Source organism: Hippoglossus hippoglossus, chromosome 24 (genome assembly GCF_009819705.1).
Source record: "Hippoglossus hippoglossus isolate fHipHip1 chromosome 24, fHipHip1.pri, whole genome shotgun sequence".
Lineage (NCBI taxonomy): Eukaryota > Metazoa > Chordata > Actinopteri > Pleuronectiformes > Pleuronectidae > Hippoglossus > Hippoglossus hippoglossus.
Genome location: NC_047174.1, coordinates 14,133,259 through 14,157,979, shown reverse-complemented (window position 1 = coordinate 14,157,979; position 24,721 = coordinate 14,133,259). Strand labels below are relative to the sequence as shown.

The 24,721-nt window shown below is 43.2% G+C and overlaps 1 protein-coding gene across 5 annotated transcripts in view; it reads right to left on the bottom strand.

Moving 5' to 3' along the window:
• LOC117758140 (kelch-like protein 29) overlaps positions 1-24,721 on the bottom strand; it is a 226,329-nt gene that overhangs the window by 16,471 nt on the left and 185,137 nt on the right. For all 5 annotated transcript variants that reach the window (XM_034579550.1, XM_034579549.1, XM_034579548.1 and 2 more), the window contains one exon: positions 22,322-22,502. In XM_034579550.1, coding sequence (XP_034435441.1) covers positions 22,322-22,502 — 181 coding nt within the window. The remainder of the gene's footprint in view (positions 1-22,321; positions 22,503-24,721) is intronic.

Genomic DNA, 24,721 nt, shown 5'->3' with positions numbered 1-24,721 from the left:
TAGACAGATACTGATTATTTGGATGATCAGTGTCAGCTGAATGTGTAAATAAGCAGCTGTTTGTTAATCTTCACAGGTTCACAAGGCGATAACACGTCATTATTGTGTTCACAGGTTGTGAAGCTTTAAAATTACCTGAAACAATCCAACCCTAAAAATCGAAGGTAATCTTCTCTGAGGACTTTGTGCGGTTCAAATGATCTGAATCGGATTCTGCCCTCTTCACTGTCTTGAGAGAAGCACAGACGAATATGTAAAATATGCCGAACAACCACAGCCAGTCTAACTTTGTCAGATAATGGCTTGCTCAAGTGAGACCCCCGTCTCTTTTAGCGAGCGGCGGATCAAGAGGAGGGGTTTTAAGGGGCCATTAATGTAAACACGGCACAGCTATCGAGCCGTCAAATGGGTCAGGAGTTTTTGATGAAAGCGAACAAGTGCAGGTCAGAGGAAAGTCGACGTCTGCGACTGTCTCAGAGGTCACAAATCTGATTAAATTCATTACATGACTGATTCACCATCAAGCTTTTAATATGAACCGTGACATTAGAACTGACACTAAAAAGATTCTCTGAGTGGGAGTATATTGTTCAATTATGTCTCCAAGGCAGATGAGATGGAAGAGGGAGAGAGAGAGAGAGAGACAGACAGAGGAAGAATGAAAAACTGCATTCATTACAAAAACAAAGAAGAAATCCCTCCTTTTCCTCTGGATCTCTCCATCATACAGAAAAGGCAGACAGAGCTCTTTTCTTATTGTCACTAAGACAGTGTAGGAGTTTATACGTCAACATGTTGCGCTGCATTGATTGTTCTTTCTCTTTCCTCCTCTTCTTCAGTGTTTATACACAAGGACTGATCTCTGCATGAAGCCATGTAATCGGCTGGAGCTCCTGACAGGGCTTGTTTTATCATGCGGGGACAATCATCTGGAAAATGCTGCTGCAGGATTACAACAGAACAAACAATGATTGTGTTCTTCAGTGTCGTGAGAGAGAGACAGAAAGAAAGGAAGGAAGACCGTTTGGATGGGGAGCGGGAGAGAGAGAGAGAGAGAGAGAGAGAGAGAGAGAGAGAGAGAGAGAGAGAGAGAGAGAGAGAGACATTTCAGATACAGGCAAACAGATTTTCCTCTGAGTGTGTAATCTGGATAAAGAAAAACATCCTTAATAAGCATGTGCTGTGACTGGTGCGTCGCAGAACACAATTTTAATCCCATGTCAAGGTATAAACGTCATCGCATTGGTAAAGAAGAAGAGTACCATCTCTGTGCTTTCCTCTTCACTCACCCGTCAGGAAAAGAACACGTTAGAGAATTTTGGATGGACTTGTCGTCTCCCCACCTGCTTGTCTGCTCCTAATGCACATAATAAACTGATGGTACTTAATATACCAGTTTTCAACCTACTAGGGATGTCAAGATACCCAATTTGTTACCACGGCAAAAAACATTTACAAAAAACTCCTCCTTTATAAAAATATGTCAACGTACAAAATACAACAGTGGCTATGTAGCCTTCAAGTACTAAATAAAAAGAAAAGACTATTGACATTATAAAACTGAACACCCAAGTATTGGTTCTCGTGACATCCCTACAACCTACATTATGGACAAAGTATATAATACCATACGTTAAATACCATAGAATAGTTTCCATTGGTTGGTAGCTTAACCCTTAGGGCTGCGTTTAAAAAACCTTTCCTTTTAGCCCCTTCATGGACAAAGAATGTCCTCAAGGTGCCCCAAGGGTTAATGAAGACTTTCTCTACGTCTCATTCATTCACAATGCTATTCAATTCATTCAGTTTTATTTGGATGGCGCCAATTCATTACACACATAATCTCAAATTATAGAGAACTCCAACAGTTCCCACAATGAACAAGCAGAGAGAAAAAACACAAAGAAATATGTATAACCAGACTCAATGTTGGCGACCATCGGCCTCAACCGGTTGGGGTGGGCAGAGAAACATGGGGAAGACTGTTTGATAATAATGGTAAATAAATAAATGGTCATCCAATCAGATTTTGCCATGATCTCCATCAGCCAATTGTGTCGTTGCTGTCAAACTTTAAATCTGCTGTCATTTCAGTGATTTGAGGCACACCTCCTCCTCCCCACTCACTTCTAGTCTGAACATCCAGTGTCCACTCGTCTCCTCAGATCCTCAACATTTTGCCTAGGAGGAGGTTTCCTGCACTATGTACGCAGTGGGTAGGTCAGAGCATATTGTTGTTATTACTTTGGCTCTGCTGTGTGTATCAAAAATCTGATTGAAAAGGACGAGGCTGCTGTTTTGTATTTCAAAAACAACAGCTTTAGAGAGCCTCTCAATACTTTGCTCCTTCCCTGTCTGATACATTTAGCCACGAGCCCGTCCGTAAGATTAAAGATATTGATCTTAAAACTGGTGTCATCTTTGCAAAAGGTTGAGAGATTTTTATTAAATAGTTGGCATTGTACTTTTTTGGCAAATGTTAATAAAACAACAGTAAACAGTGCATTTGATGGGAACTACTCTTGTGGCAGATTAATCCATAAGCTCTAAACCAAAAGATAACCCAAGAAAAACATGATACCAAATCACATCATTCCAATCTTCAAATGATTCTTCTAGAATCACATTATAAACAAAATGCAACAAACATAGCAAAGAAGGGAGTGCAAACCACCAGCACCACCACCCCAGGCCCATCTTACACACACATTTAGACATTGTAGTCTTCAACCAAACCTCAGAAATTACAAAGCTGTTGGCATGGGGCCTCATTAGGCTTTTTTTATTGCAGTCTCTCGTGCAAATAGCCGATAATAGAATTTAAGGGGCTTCTCACATAATTGTCGTTGCTGTGGACAAACATTATCATCCATTCTAAGGGGGGCCTTCTCAGCTCAGGCCCCGGGCAATTTCCCGCTCTGCCTACCCTGTTGCAACATGAGTGCACATGATCAGTTATGAAGTAGCATGTCACCTAATGTCCCAAAGCATGGCTCGCACCTTTGACTTTGCTGGGAGATCACTTAGCTCTTTATCTTTATCGAAGTATCTTTGAGAAATTATTTTAGATTCAACTTTCTAAAAATAGTTGTGGTTCTTCATCTCCAAAAAGCAAAGGAGGAAGACAAGAGAGTCGAGAAAACCACAGCAGGAAACCAAAAATACGCTGCCCTGTTTTCTAAATCTATCTCTGTCCTTTTCAAAAACAAAATGGTACGTGTTTGAGCGAGGGCTTCACCACCGAAGAATATGTCACCCTGTGATGATGTCATCACGCTGAGCTCAGAAAATGTGGCACATAGGCACATATTATCCCGGGGGCCCTCTCTCCATAACATTAACTAGGAAATATACATCTGGGTCACAGACCATAAAAGTTAATGCATGCAGTAAAGACGCAAGCATTATGCAGCATTCCACTAGATTTGCTCAGTTGCATGTTTGTCTTAAGTCCTGATGTGTGTGTCTTGTTTTTCTGTTTATGAGGCAGCCACGATGGAGCAGCGTGCTACAGCAAAGAGAAGTAAATGTCAAACATATGAATAAGATATTCAGCACGTTGTTTTAATCAAAGACTGTATATTAAGTTGGAAGACGTGTATCTACTTCCTCCGTGAGTCAGTCTATGTTGTCATTCACAACACTTCACCCTGTTTTTAAATCTTAAAATAACCAACTAAAATCAAACATCAGTGTGATAACAAATACCTAAAAAGACATAAAATAATTACTTAGCATGTACTTTGACTTTTAGTTTGGCCTGTGTCACATTATATAACATGGAGGAGACTGGTTTTATTACCTATACTGCAGCCAGCCACTAGGTGGCGAAAAATATGCTTTGGCTTCACTTTTGAGGAGCAGTCATGTGGTCATCTTTAGTCTACAATTACAATGCCCTGCATGAATGAAAGAAAATTGTTGACCAATGCCTTCCTTTTTGAGCTGACCTCATATACCATGTACTATATAGCGCACCAGTTGTCTGTATTGCTTACATATATATATATATATATATAATATTTAGGCTATATATTATGTGATGATGCAATCTAATCATCTACAAGGAGCCTGAGGCATCTCCACCAATTCACTAATAAGGTTAGCTGCAAGGGATTGTGGATGATGAACCACACTTATCTTCATATCTCTATCCTCTAACACACACACACGCTGACACACTCACGCGCACACTCACATGATAAACTGGGTTTGATGGGCTGACAGTGTTTGAAATACTGACACATATCCATTTCCCCTGAGATACAGACTACAGCGTATGTGGAGTGAGTAACGAGGGTGGGGAGTCAGAGGGAGGAGAGAAAACACACACACACACACACACACACACACACACACACACACACACACACACACCTCTCGATCAGATAACAAAACCACTCGGGCTCTATGCATCTCAATGCTGACAAAAAGATCCATTAAGAGCCAGAGGAGTGCATCACGCAGCAGCTACAACCACACGGCAATGGCATAACAATAGCTGCGGCATCGTGCACATATAGCTATTAAAGGCCTTGAGATGCACACAGCTCGCAGTGGAAGTTCCTTCCTCCTATTAAAAATACCTGCACTCATTTAAGTTGTTAATTACGCTTACCCCACATAGGCCCACAACAACAACAACAACAACAAAACCGTAACCTTTAAAAAGTGAGTGTGTGTATTGGGATGCAATTTAAGCAAGTTTGTAAAAAAATGCGTTCATTGCCTGCAGAAAGGAGCTGATGCTCTAGATTCTATCAAGCAGCAACTCATGCCCTTAAGTTACAAATTCACATTAATCCCTGCAACACCCCAGCTAGCTATCTCTCTCGCATGAACGCCATCTCTCCGTCTGCCCTCCATTCTGTTTCTGCTGCCCACACAAACCCTCGGATACACGAGGCCTTCAACAGGGAGTTGGTATCTGTTTAAAAAAAAAAAAAGGAACATCTTCAGTTTGCATCCAAATCGAAAATGTCGCATTTGGTTTTAATCGTCACAGCTGTGGGGGCTGCCATTTAGGATTTTAAGTGAAATAGTTCTACGACTATTGGCTTGATTGTCGTGATGCTTGGTGAAGACATTTACGGCCACCCGCTGATCCACCAGCCTTTCATCTAATGCCACCGGCAGGTCAAATTGTTAATTTATCGAATAATTCATGAACAAATACTTGTAAAACTAATGAACCAATCGCCCTTAGCTATTCTTAATGTGTGGTACTTCTTGGCAAATACTCTTATGCTAATTTGCAATCTGAAGATGCTGAAGAAGGTAAATATTTGGATCTTTTGAGCATATGTTAGCATTTAGCACTGTTGTGCCTAGGTACAGCTTCACAGAGCAACTTGCATGGCTGCATACTCTGTTTTTTTAGTTTTATTTAATTCACACTCTTTGATTTTCTCTATTCTCTGTTGATTTTTAGTATGAATTAATGTCCACACATTTAAACTCAGCACTGTGGGACGCGCCCTCAGCTGCTCTGCACCACAACTCAGGAACTCTCTGCCACCTCACATCACAAACTCAAAACACATCTCTTGAGATCAGTCCACCATACATAACATTTCTTATTTGATCTGCTCTTTGATTTTAAATTTTGTGTTATATCTCCTTCTTCTTTGTTCGGTTTATTGGCGGGTGGCAACCAATGTCAATCCACTGTGTTTTTCAATATCCCACTTCTTCTTCCCCATTCGGTACTGTATCTCTTATTACCCTTGATATGTGATAGCTTCTCCTTCTTTGTTCGGTCTAGTGGCGGATGGCAACCTACTGTGTTGGGAGTGTGAATCAGAGTTATCTAGGCTATATGGTGTCAATATTTGATTTGAAATGGCTTGTCTTTGATGTTTTGTACTCTTTTTTTCATTACAACATAATGCTATGTGCTATTTATGATGTATTGTAGAGTGTTCTTTGGTGTTGTAGAAAGTCCCAGTGAAATAAAATGTTATTACTATATAAAGGTTTGGGCATTGAATATGTGAAGATATGTGTGCATAAACACTGTCTCCTCTTACTTTACAGTTAGTCTTTTGAGACTTGTGTTGTTGCAGGAAGACTGAGGTGAAAACGTGAGTGAGAGAAAGTTGGAGGGAGGATTTTACTGAGAGAAACTACAATGGCTGAATAATTTTCTGATGTAGACAATGTTAACGAAGTATTTGACTTCGATGGTCTGCTCTACTTGTTTGAGTCAGAGTAGAGGGACGAAGAGCTCTTACAAATTGAAGAGTGAATGAGGAGAATAACAACAACAATTTAAGCCTTTTACTGGTGAAAAAAAGCACTTTAAGTGGACGTTTTGTGGACTGTCGCAGTTGCCCCATTAGTTAACATTGTAGGCAGTGCCGTTGTGTTGCGGTTGCTGGCACAGGTGATTTAGTGGACCGATTCCAAAAGTTTTTGTAAGTGTCATTCACTTACACACTCACATTTATAAACATAGGCCCAAGGTTGAGAAATATGGGAATTCCCCTTTAAATCCCAAGTTTGCCACCTCGCTCATCTGGAGTCAGATGTCATTACACCAGAACACATCAATATATTAAGACATTTGCATGCAGTCCCATGTCTGTTTTGTCATTTCTCTATATTGTCACTGGAACAAGCACAAGAAGAGAGCGGGAATGTGAGTGAATCAATCCCTCATTAGCCTTCTGCCTCCTGTCAGAAGTAATGAACTGAGAGGTTGTGATTGGCCCGAGGAAAACAAGGCTACTGTGTGAATCAGCCATGGCCTGGAGGGCACGCAAAACAATTTGCACACAAATATAGGCATCGTTTGCTTAAATTAACATTTCTCGTGTTTACCAAGAATGTTCATTAGCAGCTGCACGGGGGGGAAATCTCAACAGCATGACCTAAACTGCTCTATGCTTTAAAAAATTAAGTTGAAATCGTCTGCTGAACTTTCATTTTTCGAGCAAATTGTTGCTCTGCATTTGTATCTCGTCCAAAATGATCAACTCACACCTGGGCAAGAGGGAAAGGTGTGAAGGATGGAGAAATGGGAGACAAGGTCAAGAAGGAGAAACAAATATGTGGAAAGGAGAGCGATGATAGTATTTTTTTTTGCATTCATTTCAATGTGAAGGCAGGACAAAGATAGAGGCACATGAGAGAGGGAACATCCACTTTTGAGGAGGAGGAGGAGGAGGAGTGGGTGCGAGAGGACAGTGTCTATCTGTGTTGTGTCAGCTGCCATCTGTGTGTCAGAGCACATCACAGAAACTGTGAGGCCTGTAACCACACCTCCACTATCACCCTGCTGTCAGTTGGGCACCAACACTCGCGCATACACATCACATGCACACATTCGGTTACATTTTCCCTGCACTAGGCACTTGCACACATACACACAGTTGCTTCCATACCATGATTTGTGGATATAAATGAAATCATAATATGCATGTTGGTCTCCTGAAGCAGCAGTTGGTCTAATAATGGGTTTGGTCTTTATTACACCGAGGAGGTTATGTTTTCATCTGTGATGTGTTTTTTTTGGTCGTTATCAAGAATACGCGAAAACGACTCAACTGATTTCCAAAAAAAGGGGGTGGAGCATGATCCAAGGAAGAACTCATTGCACTTAACCATGACCGCCTAGTTTTAGAGCAGCTTTCGTCAAGAATAATTTTCTCCATTGACGTTTCAGAGTTTTAGCTTGGAACCAGGCCGACTAGCTACTAGAGGAATCTAGACCATAACAAATTTTGATTTAGAGAAAAAAAATATTGTAAAACAAAAACAAAGTAGACTGTGTAACTAATTATTATAAGAGTCATAAGAGTTGAGAAACTACACATCCCATCAACCATTGTAAATGATCTCTTTCATGCACCTTTCTTCTTGAATTTAACCCGCTGTAGTGATTTTCACCTCTTTGGATTATTTTCCTCATCTCTAAAAAAAACACAGCAAGCTAGAAAGTGAAATCATGGTTGCTCTGTGGTGAACATTATGTAACACTGAACGATCATTTGCGGTTGTGGTAAGCAGTTCCATGGTAACAGTAAGCTCCACCAATCACATCCATTACTTTTGAGGATTGTGGGTAGTGTAGCACGTGTCCTTAACATCATGAATAAAACATCGCACTTTGTAGTTTGGCTTTCTTGAAGAAAATTGTACTTTCTTGATTCTTGTTGTTCTGGGTTTGTACCCTCATGGTTGAATGCACTTATTGTTAGTCGCTTTGGATAAAAGCGTCAGCTAAATGAAATGTAATGTTTTTCTTAAAACACAGTTGATATCAGACTCATTGCTTGTGTTACGTCTACCTTGGATGGTTAAAATATTATGGCTGATAATCAAAATCTCTATTCCAAAAATGAATGGGATTTTTACTTCTGGAACAACTGCTGCTGAGCTCTATTGAATTTTGCTGTGGATCCAGGAATTTGTTTCACTTCTTATAACATTGTTACATTAAAAGGGACCTTGGTGGAGACATTGCACTCTACTGAGTGCCACTCTACATTTACAATGTGTTTGTCCTCGTCTGATTTAATATTGTTGTTTCCGAGGACCTGACACTACTCTTTATAGATACTTTTGAGTCCTATACTAAAAGTCCATTGTAGCTGCATTGGATTTAAACCGCAACGTCTGAATGTCTGTGTTTGGCCACTTACACGTCTTGGTTGCAGTATCTAGTGAATGGAGATGTCCTTGTTACAGTTGGTGACAGTGAAAGAGTTTCATGAAGATGTGTGATCTCAACATGTAACTAAAATTGCATTAGAGTTTCTTGCAAATACAAAGGTCCTCAAATGAGCAAACTAACCTTTCGCTAGACTCTAATTCATGCTTTGACACAAATTGTCAGAGATGAAAACCAAAACAGCAGCTTCGTGACAACTAATTTGAACTCGTTTGTATGCACCTTTGTTCCTCGTGTTGATTTTCTCTGTATGTGACAGCTGTTTGTAGCGGTGTTCTCTCTCCCCCTAGATTGCTAATCAATGTTTGACGGTGAAATCTACCGAGTCCTGCCTTGGAGAGGAAGGGCGCTGTGCTGTTCAGAAATGTAAATGTGTGGGAATTTGCATCCTATATGGAGCACATCAGTTTTGCTGACGTGTTTGCAGCTTCATAAGGGGCACGGCAAAGAAGAACAAAACAGCAGTCGCTCGTCATTTTAATACAAAGTTAATGAAGAGTTCTTCATTTTTCTAGTCTCCTGCTGGTACCACCGTTGAACAAAAGAATTCCACCAACACGTTGTTTCTGGCTTGGGTTGTAACAGCTATTTAGAGACCAATACATTTGGATGTATACACCTTCCCAATTTCTTAGTAACTACTATCTACTGTATTTGGTTCTATTAAAACCTAATAAACATCCTTGCACGTAAAAGCCAACACAACGTCTTCTGCACTGCCCAAACAAAGGCAATCACCTACTTTATACAAAGAGAAAGTTACTGAGGCATCACAAACCAACTACCAAAAGTAACTGTTTTGTTTCACCAAGAACGAAAAACTTCAACAGCTAAAACCGCTCTGAGAGTGCATACCTCCACCACGGCTAATGCCCTGTCTCGTCTTGTCAAAGCAATGTTTCCCATTAATTACGCAAACTGTGGTGGCCATATATATTCTAATTTGTCTCGCTACAGTTTCATAATGAACCAACATTTTTTATTTCAATTCTAATAATAACACAAGAGATCTCTGTTGTACTATGCTCCATTTTGCTGCATTTTATTGTTGTGTGGAGCAGTACTTGCAGCAAGCTCATATATTGTCCATAAAGTTGTTAGCATCCACACAGACAGTCCGACCTCATAGTTTCAGTGGTAGTCACTGGTAGACATGCAATCCAGTTCTCTCTCTCACATGAGAATGTGTCTCTCACTCTTTAGTCTGTGTATCTGTCACTCTGACTCTGACGTTGGTGCACGTGCATCCCTGCTACTGCCATAGATTGAATTAAGTCTGGGAGAAACGCTGCAGAGAAAGTGAAACAAAACCGAATCAGTGGTAAGTGTTTTTTTTTATTATTACTAATGGAGATGAGGAGACGTTTGGGGCGCAGACACAGCTGCAGTACGCAGAAAAAAACAGACCAAAGTCATAGAAGATAAATAGTGAAGTGAGATGATTTCTCTCTTTATTATCCCGTGACTCTTCTCAGATTTATCTGGGGACCCCTTCAGGGATTCTGAGCCCCAGGTTTGGGAGCAGTGATTTAACCTTTGACACATTTACTCATTTATGAACTCCCAAATCTCCCTCGTTCCCTCTCAAGGGCAGAGCTGCTCTGCTTGTTATTTGCTCGTAGTACACACATCTGACAGATTGTGTACGATGACATCTGGGGATCTGATGGAGTCTTGCTCTCCATATGGACGACTGGGAAGTGTGTTCATCCGACAGACCGAAGTCAAGGTCAGCCAAAAGCGAACACACACACACACACGCACACACACAACACACTCCACTGCCATCACTACAGGACACACACAACTCATTAACTCTGATGGATTACAGCAAATTTCAGGCTAATAACACACCGTTAATAAATGCAGGCACGCACGCACACACACACACCACTATTGTGGCACATACAAACACAGATGGACACAGACCTGCCACCTCAGTGTCACCTTCAGTTAATCCTTGTGAGACAGCGAGCGATCCATCCAGTGGCCACACAGATTTACCCATAATCCCTGTGAATGAACTAATTCAGAGCAGAAGTCTGCTTCCTCAGTGTGTGAGCTCACAATCTGTCCAAGTATATATTCACTCTCACACACACACACACACAAACACACACAAACATGCACGCACACACAAACTTTGTATGTAGACAGCTGCAGATATGCTGTTCAACACCCGTGCGAACCTAAAAAAGAGGGCACCTTGAACAACCATCTGAAAGAGAATGTAGGGTGCCATGATAATAGTGAGAGTGTTCTCTTTTAGTGTTTCTACGTGTGTGTGTGTGTGTATGAGAGTAGACACAGATTTAATTGGATGGGAATGTCACATAGGACAGGGAACAAGAGTGCTGCCGGTGGTCTAGGTCGTAAACCAATTACTGTTCCACCCTCTTCAAAACTAGATGGGAGATGGAAGACTTAGACCCCACTTCATTAACAAAGTAAGCCCCCTGTGTTGACAGCAGCCATGTAGAGTAGCACTGTGGGGGTGGCGAGTGGCGGGTGGCGAGTGGCGGGCAGTTGTGCTGAGGCGGGGGGGGTTTAAAATTTAAATTGACATCCAAATTCCCAGGGAGGAAGTGGATGCAGCTGATACTTGAGGTTTGATTGCTTAGTTGTAAGGGTTAGTTTTGTGTGTTTTAAGGGAGTTACAGTGTGTTGTGTTGTTCACGTCTGTGACAAATAAAATGACTAAATTATCACTTCCCTTATGTGAACAGGGATATTGCGATCTTATTCAATTAACACGTTCATATGTGAATATAAATGTATTAATATATACACACACACACACACAGCACTTTCTATCACACACTATTCACATACTGTCAGCACAGCAATCGGGACAATTTGGGGTTCAGTATCTTGCTTGAGGGCACTTCAGAATGCAGAGCGGGCGGACCCGGGGATCAAACCACCGACTTTCTGGTTAGGGAACTACCTGGTCTACCTCCTGAGCCACATACCTATAACAGCTCTGGCTGTATGAGTACAATAAATGAGTAGAATGAATAAATAAAACAAATAAAAATCCCCAAAAAGACATGAATTGCTATTAATCAATAAATTATTATTCACATTGATGCATCAAAAATAGTACAGAGGAAGTGTATTCAACGGCCACATGTAATCATTCCTATATATGAGGGAAAGTATGTTCTCCACACTGTACTGAGTGTACTGTACACACACTACATGTATGTTTACAGTGTACACACGTGCGATTACAAGACCTGAACCGACAAAGCGCCCAGTCTGCACTTATCTCCCATTAATGTGAGCACCTTCACCTTCACACAGGACAAATCTATATATAACAACTAACCCTCCCACCTCCAGAGTGAATCCCTCCCCGGGTGCCTGCCAGGCGCAGCGTCTACATATTGCGATGGTTTGCCAGAGCCCTGCTTTCGGAAAGGTCAGTCGTTGCTTCCTCCCGAGGAGAAGGGCGGGCAGCGGCGGCGAACTGGCTGCCAACCATCTCGGCGGCATCTGTCACATCCTAACCACTGATAATTAGCCAGTGAACACACTCACTACACTGCTCCAGCATGTCTGACTGAGGGGGGGTGGGGGGTACGAAGGGAATGTGCTATTTTTACGCCTGCATTTCTGTTTTTGATAGAGAGAGAGAGAGAGAGAGAGAGAGAGAGAGAGAGAGAGAGAAAGAGAAAGAGAAAGAGAGAGAAGGATATAAAAAAGGTGCAGAAGCAAGAAAGAAGGCCGCAGAAAAATGACTTGGCTGTTGGTAAAGGCTAGCAATTGTCTGAAGTGCCAGCCCATCGTTTATCGACGAGGCGGATACACATTCTGTTCATACTAGTCATTACCTGCCGCCCCTCTCTGCTTTTCCCTAATACCATCCTCCGGTGCACCTGCCACCGCTTGCCAATGTCTCTCTATAACCATGACACACACACACACACACACACGCACACACGCACGCACACACACACGCACACACACACACACACACACACACACACACACTCTTTGCACCATCTCCCTCCGCGTCTCCGGGACCTCAGCACGCCATTAGAAGACAATATAGAGGAGACACTGTCTTTGCTCGAGCATGTCAGACAGATTCAACATCACCGGCCTCGCAGGCCCCAAATACACCCATCATCTCCTGCCCACCTAATCAGCGCCGTGAAGAGACAGAGGGAGCGATGGGACAGAAGGAGCTGGAAAGGCAAGAGAGTTGAGATGGAGAGAGATTGTGGTTAAAAGAGGAAACTAGGGGGGAGGAGAGAGGGATGTGAGGAACAGCGGAGAGAGAGAAATACGAGGGAGACGTGATCATGGGCTTGATTTGGGCCCACTCTCTTTTCAGCCCCGGAGCGTCGGAATCTCTAAGAGATGCAGTGGCAGCTGCAGGGAGAGGGAAGGAAAAGACTGAACGTGCATGCAGCGCGCACACGCACACGCACACGCACACACACACACACACACACACACACACACACACACAGGAGGATTTTCTTCTGTCAACACACGACACAGAAGCCTGTGTAGTATTTGAGGCTTGTTTCAACATTTAAAATTAAGTCTAAAAAAACACAAGACGTACGCTGTGAGTTTTAAATGAAGACGTATGAGACGAACTGCTCGGGGGGGTGTGGTTGTTTCAATCATGCCACTAATCAGAGAGACCAGAGGAGAAAATGAGAGCGAGTGTGTTTTCAGCTGCTTCACTACTAATCGGAAAAACAGCTCCTCAAATTGCTTTTGTTCTTGTATCCGCACGAGAAAGATATTCACTTTCCAAAGATGTGAGGGCGGAGGAAACGCTGGAATCGGTTTTGCAGAGGACTTGAAAAATGACACAGTTATTGGCCATTAACAAAAATGATTAATTGACTTATTATTTCAACACTGGAGCTAATTAAGTGTTTAAGAAAGAAATTTATTTACAACCTCATCAGTGTTGTGTAACTTTTGACAATAATGCAGCCCTGATGTTCACTGTGATGGATGGATCAAGTCAAACAAGTTTCAAGAGATTGCCTAAGGTTTTTTTTTTTTTTTTTCGGCGTTTGCCCAATTTTGCGTGCGGATTTGTCCAAAAAACAGTACTGTAAAATGTTTAAGGTGTGCATCAAGACTAAAAAAGTGCTACATAAATACAGACCATTTTACCATTTATCAAACTGAATGTTTAGCTGTGAAGCAAACAGGATCTGTGCGGGATGCAGGAAAAAAAGAGTGAGGAAGACAGAGACACAAGAAGTGAAAATCAACACTGACGTTTGAGAAGGGAGCGGGGGGGGACGGGACGGCACCATCGAGGGGTAATGAGGGTGTATATGAGATTATGACTGCGGGGGAGGGATGGTGGGTGGAGGGAGAGGGGGTAACGGGGTTGGAGGGTGAACCGGTGCCTTGACAGCGCAGTAGGGGCCAGGGCTGTGAAGTTGGTTAATCCTGGGATTAGCTCAGCAGGGGGGAACCGGCGCGGCAGGGGGGTTCTGGGAGCCCGATGTCCCCCATCCACAGTGCCATGCTGCAAGGCTAGCAGGGGCTGGCTGTGCCCCCCCCTCAAAAACTAGCCCTGGGCGCTCTCTGACCTAGTATGTGGTGATGATCCACACAGCAACACACACATAGATGTATAAAAGACATGCACTGCAAGCTCATCAGTTCGTTATTGCTGTGGAGAGGCTGCAGGGGCCGAGAGGAGAAGAGTGAGGGGCGTCTTCACACGAGCCCATTGGTTCCAGTGTGACTGATTGTGAGGGAGCGTATCGGCCCACCTGGGGGGCTGCCTCATCCACACATCCCTCTCCTCTACCTCCTCGTCGGCTCTGCACTGCTAAACTCTTCCCAACATGCTCCTCTTTCTCTCCCCATTCCCCTCTTTCTCAACTCTTTCGCTGAAGGGTCCCCAAACACCCGGGGCTGCAGAGCAGCGGGGGCGCTCTGTTGTTATTAGCATCATCGCCCCGTTGATTATTTCCCCACTGTCTCCAAAAGAGAGTGCTGTTGGGCAGGGAGCTGAGATGGACAAAGGAGGGCTTCCATCACCAAGACATTGTGTTGCATGTGTAAGAGAGCTGTCTGCGTACATGTAACGTGTGTGTTTAAAATGCACGTGCATACAGGGAGTACGACGTTTGAGGTGGCAGTATGTGTAAGCTGAATATTTCTGATTGGACTGGACTGACAGTGAGCTCCACTTTCTGGCTTGACGGCGTCTTTTAACTGCACACAAGGGAGCAGATCCCCATCAGAGCACGCCCATTCGGCCAGCCAGGAGGAGAACCCCCCGCCTCGCCGAAACTCAAAGAGCAGCTGAAGGAAGCATCTTCCTTCTCCGAGAGCGACGTGGGGGTCTCTCCCACCCTCGGCGTCCCCACAGAAGGGGACCTTTCTCTGGGTGACTGGCAATCCAGTGTGCGCACCACCCGTGGACATCAAGTACTTAAAGACTTGTCGCTTTGCAGGCCAACCCACAGAGGACTTCAACTGTCGGCAGCGTGAGGCATGATGAAACCTCCCACTGGATTTTCCATCTCGCTGTATGTTCTCTGTCATGGCTGATTTGATGAAATTTCTCCCACGAGCCGTTCGCTGCTCCTCCGCAAGGTCGCCGAGGCATCACGATTTGCCTCTTGCGTTAGACTGAGCCAACGTTCTCCAAATGGCCCATTACGCCGGTCAAAAGTATAACTGTACTTAATTGAGTAGGAAAAAAGTCAAGAAATAGATAGAAGGCTGTGTTAAGAGAAGGATAACATCAGAGTGAGGCTGACCACCACAGAGGAACTCAACAACCTTCAGAGATAGAAACAAAAAAAAGCAATCCTGACATTCAGCAGGAGAGAGAAAAAGCCTGGATAACAAAACCCAGATCAAGGACACCTACACATTACCAACAGTACATGTGCCGGTTAATGAACCTGAAAGACAACACATTAAGAGCGCAGCCTTCGCCAAAGATTTTATGGGCGCATGTTCATATATGCTAGTGGGAAGATTCATTTTAGATGTAAAAGCCAGAGAACATGATCTTCGCAAATTGCTCCCCTCTCCTCCAGACTTGTTATCCAAACAGAGCAACATCCCTGATGAGAAGAGCTAGCTGCTGTACTCAGTGTCATGTTGCTAACAGTCTTCATGCAATATTAACTTGCAATAGAGTTTGGAGGACGCACAAACCTGTGCATAGTGTGCAATAAATAAAACAAAACCATCTGTGATTGACACATCATTAGACACCCATGAATTATTCAATATCAGCAATCATATTGGTTTGCTGATGGATCAACATGCTGAGGAGCATGCGGGCCCAAGGTACCTGATTGCAAGTTAAAAGCCCCCTGAACTCGACTGCTCCCATCCCTAAAAATCTGTCACTCATTAGTGTAGAGAGCAGGAGCAAGGAATGCGCCTGCTCGGTCCTCCGAGTCTTTATTTGGACCTCCTGCCACTCCCAAAGACGGGCTGCATCCTCCTGGCTTGGAGATGGCTCTGATTGAAGACATAATTTTGAATGTGGGTGAATTTCACGGTCAGGAGCGTGAAAACCCTCGGTGAGATGGATGGAGAGATGAGAAGCAGCGGAGGCGGGAAGGACTGCAAATTAGGGGTCGGCGTTCCCACAGCCAGAGCTCGAAGGTGAGAGACCTTGGCCAGGGCTAGCGGATATATGCTGACGCACAAATAAAACACAATGTGCGTGTGTGTGTGTGTGTGTGTGTGTGAACAGAGGCAAACATATGTACATACACTCAAGGAGCAGGAACACATAAGTGAGCACAGAAATGCAGACGCGTACACAATGGGAAAAAAATATCGGCCGTGTGTAAACAATCTCCGCATCAATCACTGTATGAGCGCAGCAAATCGACTCTGGCTGTTGCAGCGATCAGAGCCACTCCCCAGCCTTCAGCTACACTCCCCAGCAGCCACCTGCATATCAAACAAGGCAGCCACTCACATGCACTGACTAATGATTTCAGAATGCTATTAGGTGTCCTTATTACAACAGCACGTCACACCCAGGCAGCTCCTTCCTGCTCATGTGGAGGTGACAAAAAGAGGCTGAGTAACTGTTCTCTTATCTCCACTGGACAGAGTTGAGTCCTGCTGCGGACCGGTTGCCCATCATTAGGAGTTTTGGCCCACGGCAGAGCCACACCTGCCAAATCTGGCGGTTAGCAACAAAATAAAGGATCAGCACTTAATGGGGCTCATTTATCAAAACAGAACGCCTTCACAAACGGACTGAAAGGGATCTTGAGTGGTCTTCAACAGTTTCTCTTTTCTGGCTGTGAGATCTGTGTATTGATTCAAATGTCAACTGAAGAAAAAAAATGTCAAAAAGGTGCTTTCAATGTATGTGGGAGCAAACTTCAGGCGCTCCTGTGTAGACTAAATGGTAATGAAATAAGTTGCTATTTGCTTGCATTGCCATCGATATTTAAAAATAAAAAAGACGTTTGAGCATTGGATTTGATTGGCGTACTCTGTTTAAGTTATCTTTTTATTTATTTGTTTATACATTTTTGTTTTATTTATTTATTTTTTAGCTTTTAATTGTGTATCACTCTGAAGGGGGTGTGTGCCGAGGGGGATGTTTGTTTGTTTGTTTGTTCATTGGTTTGTTAATGACTATTAATTCTATATGTGAAAATCAATAAACAAAGTTAAAAAAATTAAAAAAACAAAAAAGACGACATACGTTCTTCAGGTTTAAAAGTACAAATCCGCTTGACAGTTTCCACAGAGAAAGTAGTAGTCAAGATGCGTTCGCATTTCAAACAACTAATCTGTCTGTAAATCTGTGCTGTGTCTTGTTACAAAAAAAAAAAAATGAATTTGAGGAATTAAATAAACTGCTGATAATAGTTCTCGTGAAATGAATTGCTGCAGTTTATCTGTCAGGCTCTTACCAAGGCGCCGAGATTGTGAATGATTTACAGCACCTGTCTTTTGAGTTGATGTGACAGACCAGCTGCCTGTTGTTCACAAATCTGCTGTGGAGTCACAAATCCTCCTTAATCTTTGAAATTGCTCTTCCTCTGCAAAACAAACACCCACATTCAGGTGCACAACCTGCCCCAATAGGGTTTCCTTCACAGTGTTTAAATATCTTATCTCGGGACACGTTATAGTCCATAAGTCATGGTGTCAGTCATCAAAACATTATGTCTCCAATTTGAGACAATAGATGAAAGTTACTTTCACAATCGTCCACAATTACAAGTTGCTGCAAGCGCACAAACGTCCCCTCACATACAACACATTCGGTAAACAGGTACACACACTAAAGAGTGACAGATTTTGTGTGACAGAAAATGAGCATAGTGTTAGTTCAGGCAGGCCAGCAAGTCAAACTCAGCTCACCTGACAGCTACAGCAGTTGATATCAAAGCCAGCCCATATTAGCTGATGGCTCGGCTCCCTTCCATGCATTCACTGGCAAAGCTCAAACAAGGCGCCTTATTTCAGCCGCTCCAGCCTGCCTACCCCTGCTGCTTCCTCTGCGAGCCGTTTTGCAACCCACTTCCACCCCAGCTCCCCCTTTTCATACTATGTTTGATTTATTCAGTGTAATCTCTGTTGTCATTGATGCCAACTCTGTTCTGTTCCCTTTGGGAGTCTTGCTGCTGCCCTCCCTCTCTTAAGCTTTCCACGTATGAACGTGGAAGGGCAGGGAGGTCCCAGATCAGAGCTATACCTCCAAATGTAACTTATGCAGATACAAAAGGAAGATTTCTCCTGACTGAAGTGCTTTGCTCGCCACATGCCCGAAACTGCAGCTGAAACTATGAGGTCTAACTACCTACGTGGACGACAACAACCTAATGGACGAGTAAGTAGCACACAGCTATACAATGCAGCAACGGAGCAAAACATCCATCCTTGGCAGAGGTATGCACTTTAAGAGCACCCCTCTAGTCAGGGGTTACAGTGACCCTTTAAGGTACGAAAACAGAACCTGTTTTTGGTTGAACAACCGCTTTTCATGCAGCTCTTTAGAAATATTTTCTACTGCCTCCTGAGTCAGGAAGGTTCTGTATGGGGTGACACATCAGGGCCAGTGTGTGTCTGTAAGTCATCAGAAAACGCAGACGTAGCCTGGAGCTGGGAAGCGGAATATTATTTTGATTTAGTATGTTTTCTGATTCCTATTTTTTTCATTAGGGACAAAAGTTAGAAACAGACTTTGATCTGCACAGATGGGCAATGTTCTCCGAGACGAGTGAACACATTTGATGTGTTTCCTCCTTTAGCAGCATCCACTTTGCATCCACTTTTTTCCAAACTGAATACCAGTCCTTAAGGACAATCCCATTGTTCAGAGTAATCCCAAAATGATTTTAATTCCTTTTGGGGGGGGGGGGGGGGGGGGGGGGGCACAGTTTTATGATATCAGACTCACTCTTTTCTGTCATTTTCTCAACTGCATGTGTCGAGGAGGAGAGGAGACACACACGTGCAGGAGAGGTTTTCCAATTGGTTGCATTTTTCTTTAATAACAGTACTTAGCAAATGTAAATAACCATCAACTTTCATGCCATGCTTTACTGTTAACCACTTTATGCCTGCAGCCTTGATAGAGGGGAGTCAAACAGATAACTAACTGACTCTCTCTGGAGTTTCTGTAATTTGCTAACATTAGCTACCATGAGCTACTTCCAAATCAAGCTAAAATATCCCAATATCACCCATTGCATTACATTACATGTCATTTAGCTCAGCTTTCATCCAAACCGACTTTCAATTAGTGCATTCAACATCTATGAGGGGCCATTCGGGGCTCAGCCAATGACACTTCGACATGGGCTGAGTCCCTAGCCGCCGACCTTCTGGTTGGGGGACGACCACTCTACCCCTCAGCCACAGCCGCACAGACACCCTCAACCAATAGCGAGCCAATCCCAGCTGTCATTCATGTTTCACCCCGAAACCACAACCACACTAATTCTAAACTTAAAATATCAGTGTAATAAGAACTACCAAAAGAAATTGCTGACGTGTATTTGGACTTTTTATTTTGCTCTATGTCCCATTCACTAAAATGGAGGAGGTGGGGTTTATGATGTGTACTGCAGCCAACCACTAGGAGACTTTTAGGCTTTTGGTGAGCTGTGATGTCATCTTTATAAACAGTCTGTATATATTGATGAATTCAACTCTTCACTGACAAATCTGTTGTTTCATTATGTACTAATGTTGTTGTTTTTTAGTTTTCCAGCCATGACTGTGAAGTCTTGCTTCAGGTTGCAGAGACGGTGTGTGTGTGACATTGTTGTTCGTGAGCGCTGTTGTTCGGCTGAGACTCACCGATGTATTTTTAGAAGTCTGTGACAAAAACAACCAATTATCCTGCCTCTGTTGTCACCTGCATTAAAGTAGTGACCTTTTAGAGAAAAGTGGTGGGACTATTACTCAAAGGTGTAAATCTGCAGTTTGGCTTGAACACGGGTGTTTGTGCTTTCTGAGCAGCTGGCCGCATTGTCATTCACTCATAACGAACACCATGTTTTCAAACACATGTCGGAGGTAGACGAATCTGTTCAGAATAAAATATCGAAAAAACGTTATTGTAAATTATGTGAAACCCAACACATTAGTTTCTTTACACACACTGAACAAAGAAAAGATTAACTTTCTCTGTGGAGGCATATGCACATATATACATACACAGATATATGAAAGTTGGGAGAGCTGCAATACTCCGCTTATTCAATTATGAAAATATACCCGCAATATCAAAGTTGGCTTCCAGCATATAATACGTTTCTTATTGAAAATGTAACATTACCAACCTAAACTTATAATGCAAGAGCACACAACCTAAGGAGGCAAAAATAGTCCCATCATTGCACTGCCTTTGTTATTCCCCATTAAGAGCTGTCACCTTTGCAGCACTTAATACAGTGAGACACTGGTCTGTATAAAAGAACATGCAGCTCACACGCTCAATGTTTGCCTGTGACTAATCCACAGTGCATCCCTGTTAAAGGCATTCGCACTAGGTCAACGCAACACATTTTGTGTAGATAAAATATATATGACATGTTTTCAATGGAAGCCTGAGACGATTCCTTTACTGCCCTGTTTACGACCCCTGTAACAAACACAAACTCATGTGTTTTAACATTTTACTGCCAGATTAATGAATCATTAGACCTTGTGACTCAATTAGGACTCTCGCTCCATACAACAGTTTGTGAAGAAGACTAAATTAAATCATGGGTTGCTTAGAAACAAGCCTGTTTTCTGCTCTGTCAATGTGCGCAAACAGATGAAAAGACCTGTTAGCTTTTACATGATAAGGCCGGTCAAAATAACCTCGACCCCCCGTGTTACAAACCCTTTGCTTCAGCTTGAGCATCTTCTACCGATCTCCAGCTGTTTCATTCGGTGTGTGGGTTGCTGTGTCTCCCTTTGCCCATGCAACCTTTGAGAGTGCAGCGCTGGGGCCGTTACACCAGGCAGAAGAGGCCTGGGGCACTTCTTAGGGAGAGGGAAAGTAGGTTAAAGTTTTTCAGAGCCGATAATCGCGTCCGGTTGCCGCGGCGCCTCGGAGAAGCTTCACGAGGGCACAAAAAAATGCACACATGGGCACAGGCGGAGCAACATACAAACGCACCGTGCGGCGAAAACACTGATTTCTTCGGAGCCGGGGAATGCCCTAGATGTGCCGGCAGCTCTCAAATTAAGCAGCTCGGAGACAGAGGAATCAAATGCGTTTCCATTAAGGGGAAAATATTCCATCTACCCCCTGTCATAACGACACTGTATGGCAGCATTATGGGGAAATATCAAATTAGGCTGTTTCATTTGGAGGACTGTTGTGCATTGCGAACAGCTTTGGAGATCAATTGAGCTGCTAGGTAATGAGCGGCAGCGGCCTGCTCTAATATAGTCAGTAATGTTCTTTTGATTGCTTTGGTTAATCTCGCTCTGCCGTGCAGGGGGGGGGCAGCCCCCCCACCCGCCGCTGAACGCCAGGCCTCAGCCCTGGTTGGAAGGAAAAACCAGACAGCGGCACCAGCGTTGCAAAAGTCAAACGATATGAATAGAATTCTTATATCTGGAAAATCTCATTTTTGTCACTAGGAATTCATGAGAACTGTCTATAGACGGTTTTATGCCAAAGACTTATAACAAATGCAGGAGCACAGGAGCACAGAAGTAAAGACCCGGCTGAATAGGCCACAGTGGACAACCTTCAAGTGAAGTGTCGATGATGTGTCGCTGCTGAAGTGGATAGAATCAGACAAAGTATACCACTCTGCTCTCTGAAAGCGAAGCCTCTCACTCATGCACCGCTCGCAAACAAGTAAGAGGTGCTCTGTCGCTCTCGCACACTCACAGCTGTGACCGTTTAATATGCACCAGCTCGTTTCCATTCCTCTGCACCTCTTGGCTCTCACATAAACGCTAACAAACCTGTACAAACACTTTTGCAAATATGCTGCACCACGCCGCTGCACGCCACACTATCTGCCACGTTCCATTGCGCACAGTGCATGTTTATTTGGATCGCTCAGCAATCCAGCATACTTTTTTTTTTTTTGCATCCACGTGTTTACAGAGATGGCTGTGGAATTGGTTAATGGGACTGGGCGGTTGCCAGCTGGGAGCTGCTGGAGTTGTTTGTTGTTCGGCGCAGCCCCTTACCTCTCCACGTGGTCCAGGTTCCCTGATACGCCCAGTCCTCCGATGGTGTAGAGCTTTCCATCGTACACCAGGCTGTTGTGTTTGCAGCGAGCCACGGTCATGCGGGACACCAGGTTCCAGTTGTCCAACAGGGACATGTAGCACCACACGTCAGCCACCATCACACCCGACTCCGTACCACCTGAAATGTGTAGCATGAGGGTGAGTGAATATTTAATATTAATAAATATGAAAGGTGATTACATGGGTGTTTTTACAGCAGAAAACAGGGAAACAAGTACCTATTGGGAAACACAGGAACTTTACCTGCATTTTAACCAGACTCATAAAAATCTTTCATGTTCCTGAGTAATAGTTGCAGGTATGAAAAAGTCCCTGCTCTAATATAGTGACTCTGATATATATGTATTAGGACAGGTTACTGGAATGTTGTATTAAATTTAAAAAGAAAGCTAATTTTTCAGCTTCCCCATAACAGGAATATTCAACATCTTGTCCTATATTCTAAAAATAAAATCCTCGTCTGGCTCTAAAAGAGAAATAAATGAATGTAGCAGGTTGTCAACTGGAGAGATTTATTCTGGAGTCTTCAGCCTTTTCATTTCTTTGCATTCAATCAAACGTACACTAAGAGGCACACCACATTACATCCATAGAGCAGCAGCATGCCTCTTTCTTCATGTTAGAAAATACATTTGAAAGGAAACTGTAATTTCTTAAATCCGTCGTTGTTTCTTCAGATGATTTTGGAACATAAACAAGAGTGCAAAAGGAAACCTTATCTCCAAGGTGAGTTCAACTTGTGGCACAAAAGAGCAATAAACTATTTTCATGTGGTTTATGGCATCAAGTGACAGGATAAAGATTGTAAAGTTGTTTTTATTTCTCTCTGCAAAATCTTCACTCCCAAATCTTTTTTTGGGGGGTTTATAGGAAAAGTGAAAGACTTGGACAACTTTGACAGAAAGTCGTTTCCTGCTGCAGGTGAACCAGCCAAGCAACAAAACTGTCCTTGTTTGAGCTCTCTTTAAAGCAGCCCTGTTAGCTGTGCAGCCTGACATGTAACGCCGGCTGTGTCTCAGCGCCCCTGCTCCCAGTGTGAGGAAGGTTACAGACCAGAGCCCGTTGATTGGCTCGCCAGAACACCTATGATTTCCCCACCGGCCGCCTGACTCCCAGCGGACACATGCAGACCTGTTCCAATGCCCAAACACAAATTTACATTTATATGAAAAAAGGGGAGAGGAAAGGTACACGCAGGACAAATCCTGTTGCATTTCCACAGTGCAATGTCAAGGTCTGATTACCGTGCAGGATTCTCGCACAAATGGACCGTGGAGGGAGAAATTCAGTCTAGCTCTGGAGGAGCAACTTAAAGGTGTCTCATAGAGGGAGTCACAGAGTGCACAGTGTGCGACTGTGGAACAAAATACACCGCAGAACACTGCAGACACTGTAAAGCCAGACAGAGAAAAAAGTCAAGTTTAAAGAAAAATGCACCACAGAAGGTGAATAGAAGAGACATTGTGTAAAAAAAAAAACGAATGACTATGACGTCTATTGTCTTAGGCAGAGAGAAATGTTCGAATCAGCTGATGAATAAGGCCCGAGGGTGGGACGCTTTTTAACACTTACAGTTGTTAAAGGTCACAGGAGGAGGGCTGCAGCCTGGGCAGCTTCACTTTACTGAATCATATCTGATACAGAGTGAAAATGTCCTTGATAACAGATCACAAATGTCAAGTTTGGAGTCCGGAGCCTCATTATGGTGCAAGTGACTTTGACAAAAGAGGTCAGAGACAAGAAAGTCAACAGTAAGTATTTGATCATGTATCACGTAACCTTTTGCTACCACTACTATCACTATTGATGCCAAAACCACAGAATGCATCATGACTAAATATCTTCATCTCCTGGTTGTTAGGAAACTGCAGATGTTACATGATTATATTTCCATTTTCTCAAAAATGTTTCGCTCAAGTTTCTTGAGGCAAATTTATCCAAACATTTTGGTGCAGATCTGGATCGGGGGTCACGTCTTTAACATTTAGTTTTTCACTGACTTCTCAGAGAATAATTTATGAATCTTGATGAAAAAAAACCAGGCCTGTTTAGAGGACTGATATTCATGAGTTGGTTCATTTTGGTCCCAAATTTTTTGGGGAATCGAGTGAATTTAAATGTGGTTTCATAAGAGGACTGCTGGGCCTTGGCAGAGGTATATGCGGCACTCTGCTGAGTGCCGTTCTAGTTTTATTGAATGCAAGCAAATGACTTAAAAAGATTCCATAATCCAACTTATTTGTAGCATGTATTTGATCTAACTGTATGGAGATGTACTTTTGATTAAGGGGATGGATTTAGTTGCATGCCATTTTGCATGTCCTCCCTGTATTTGCT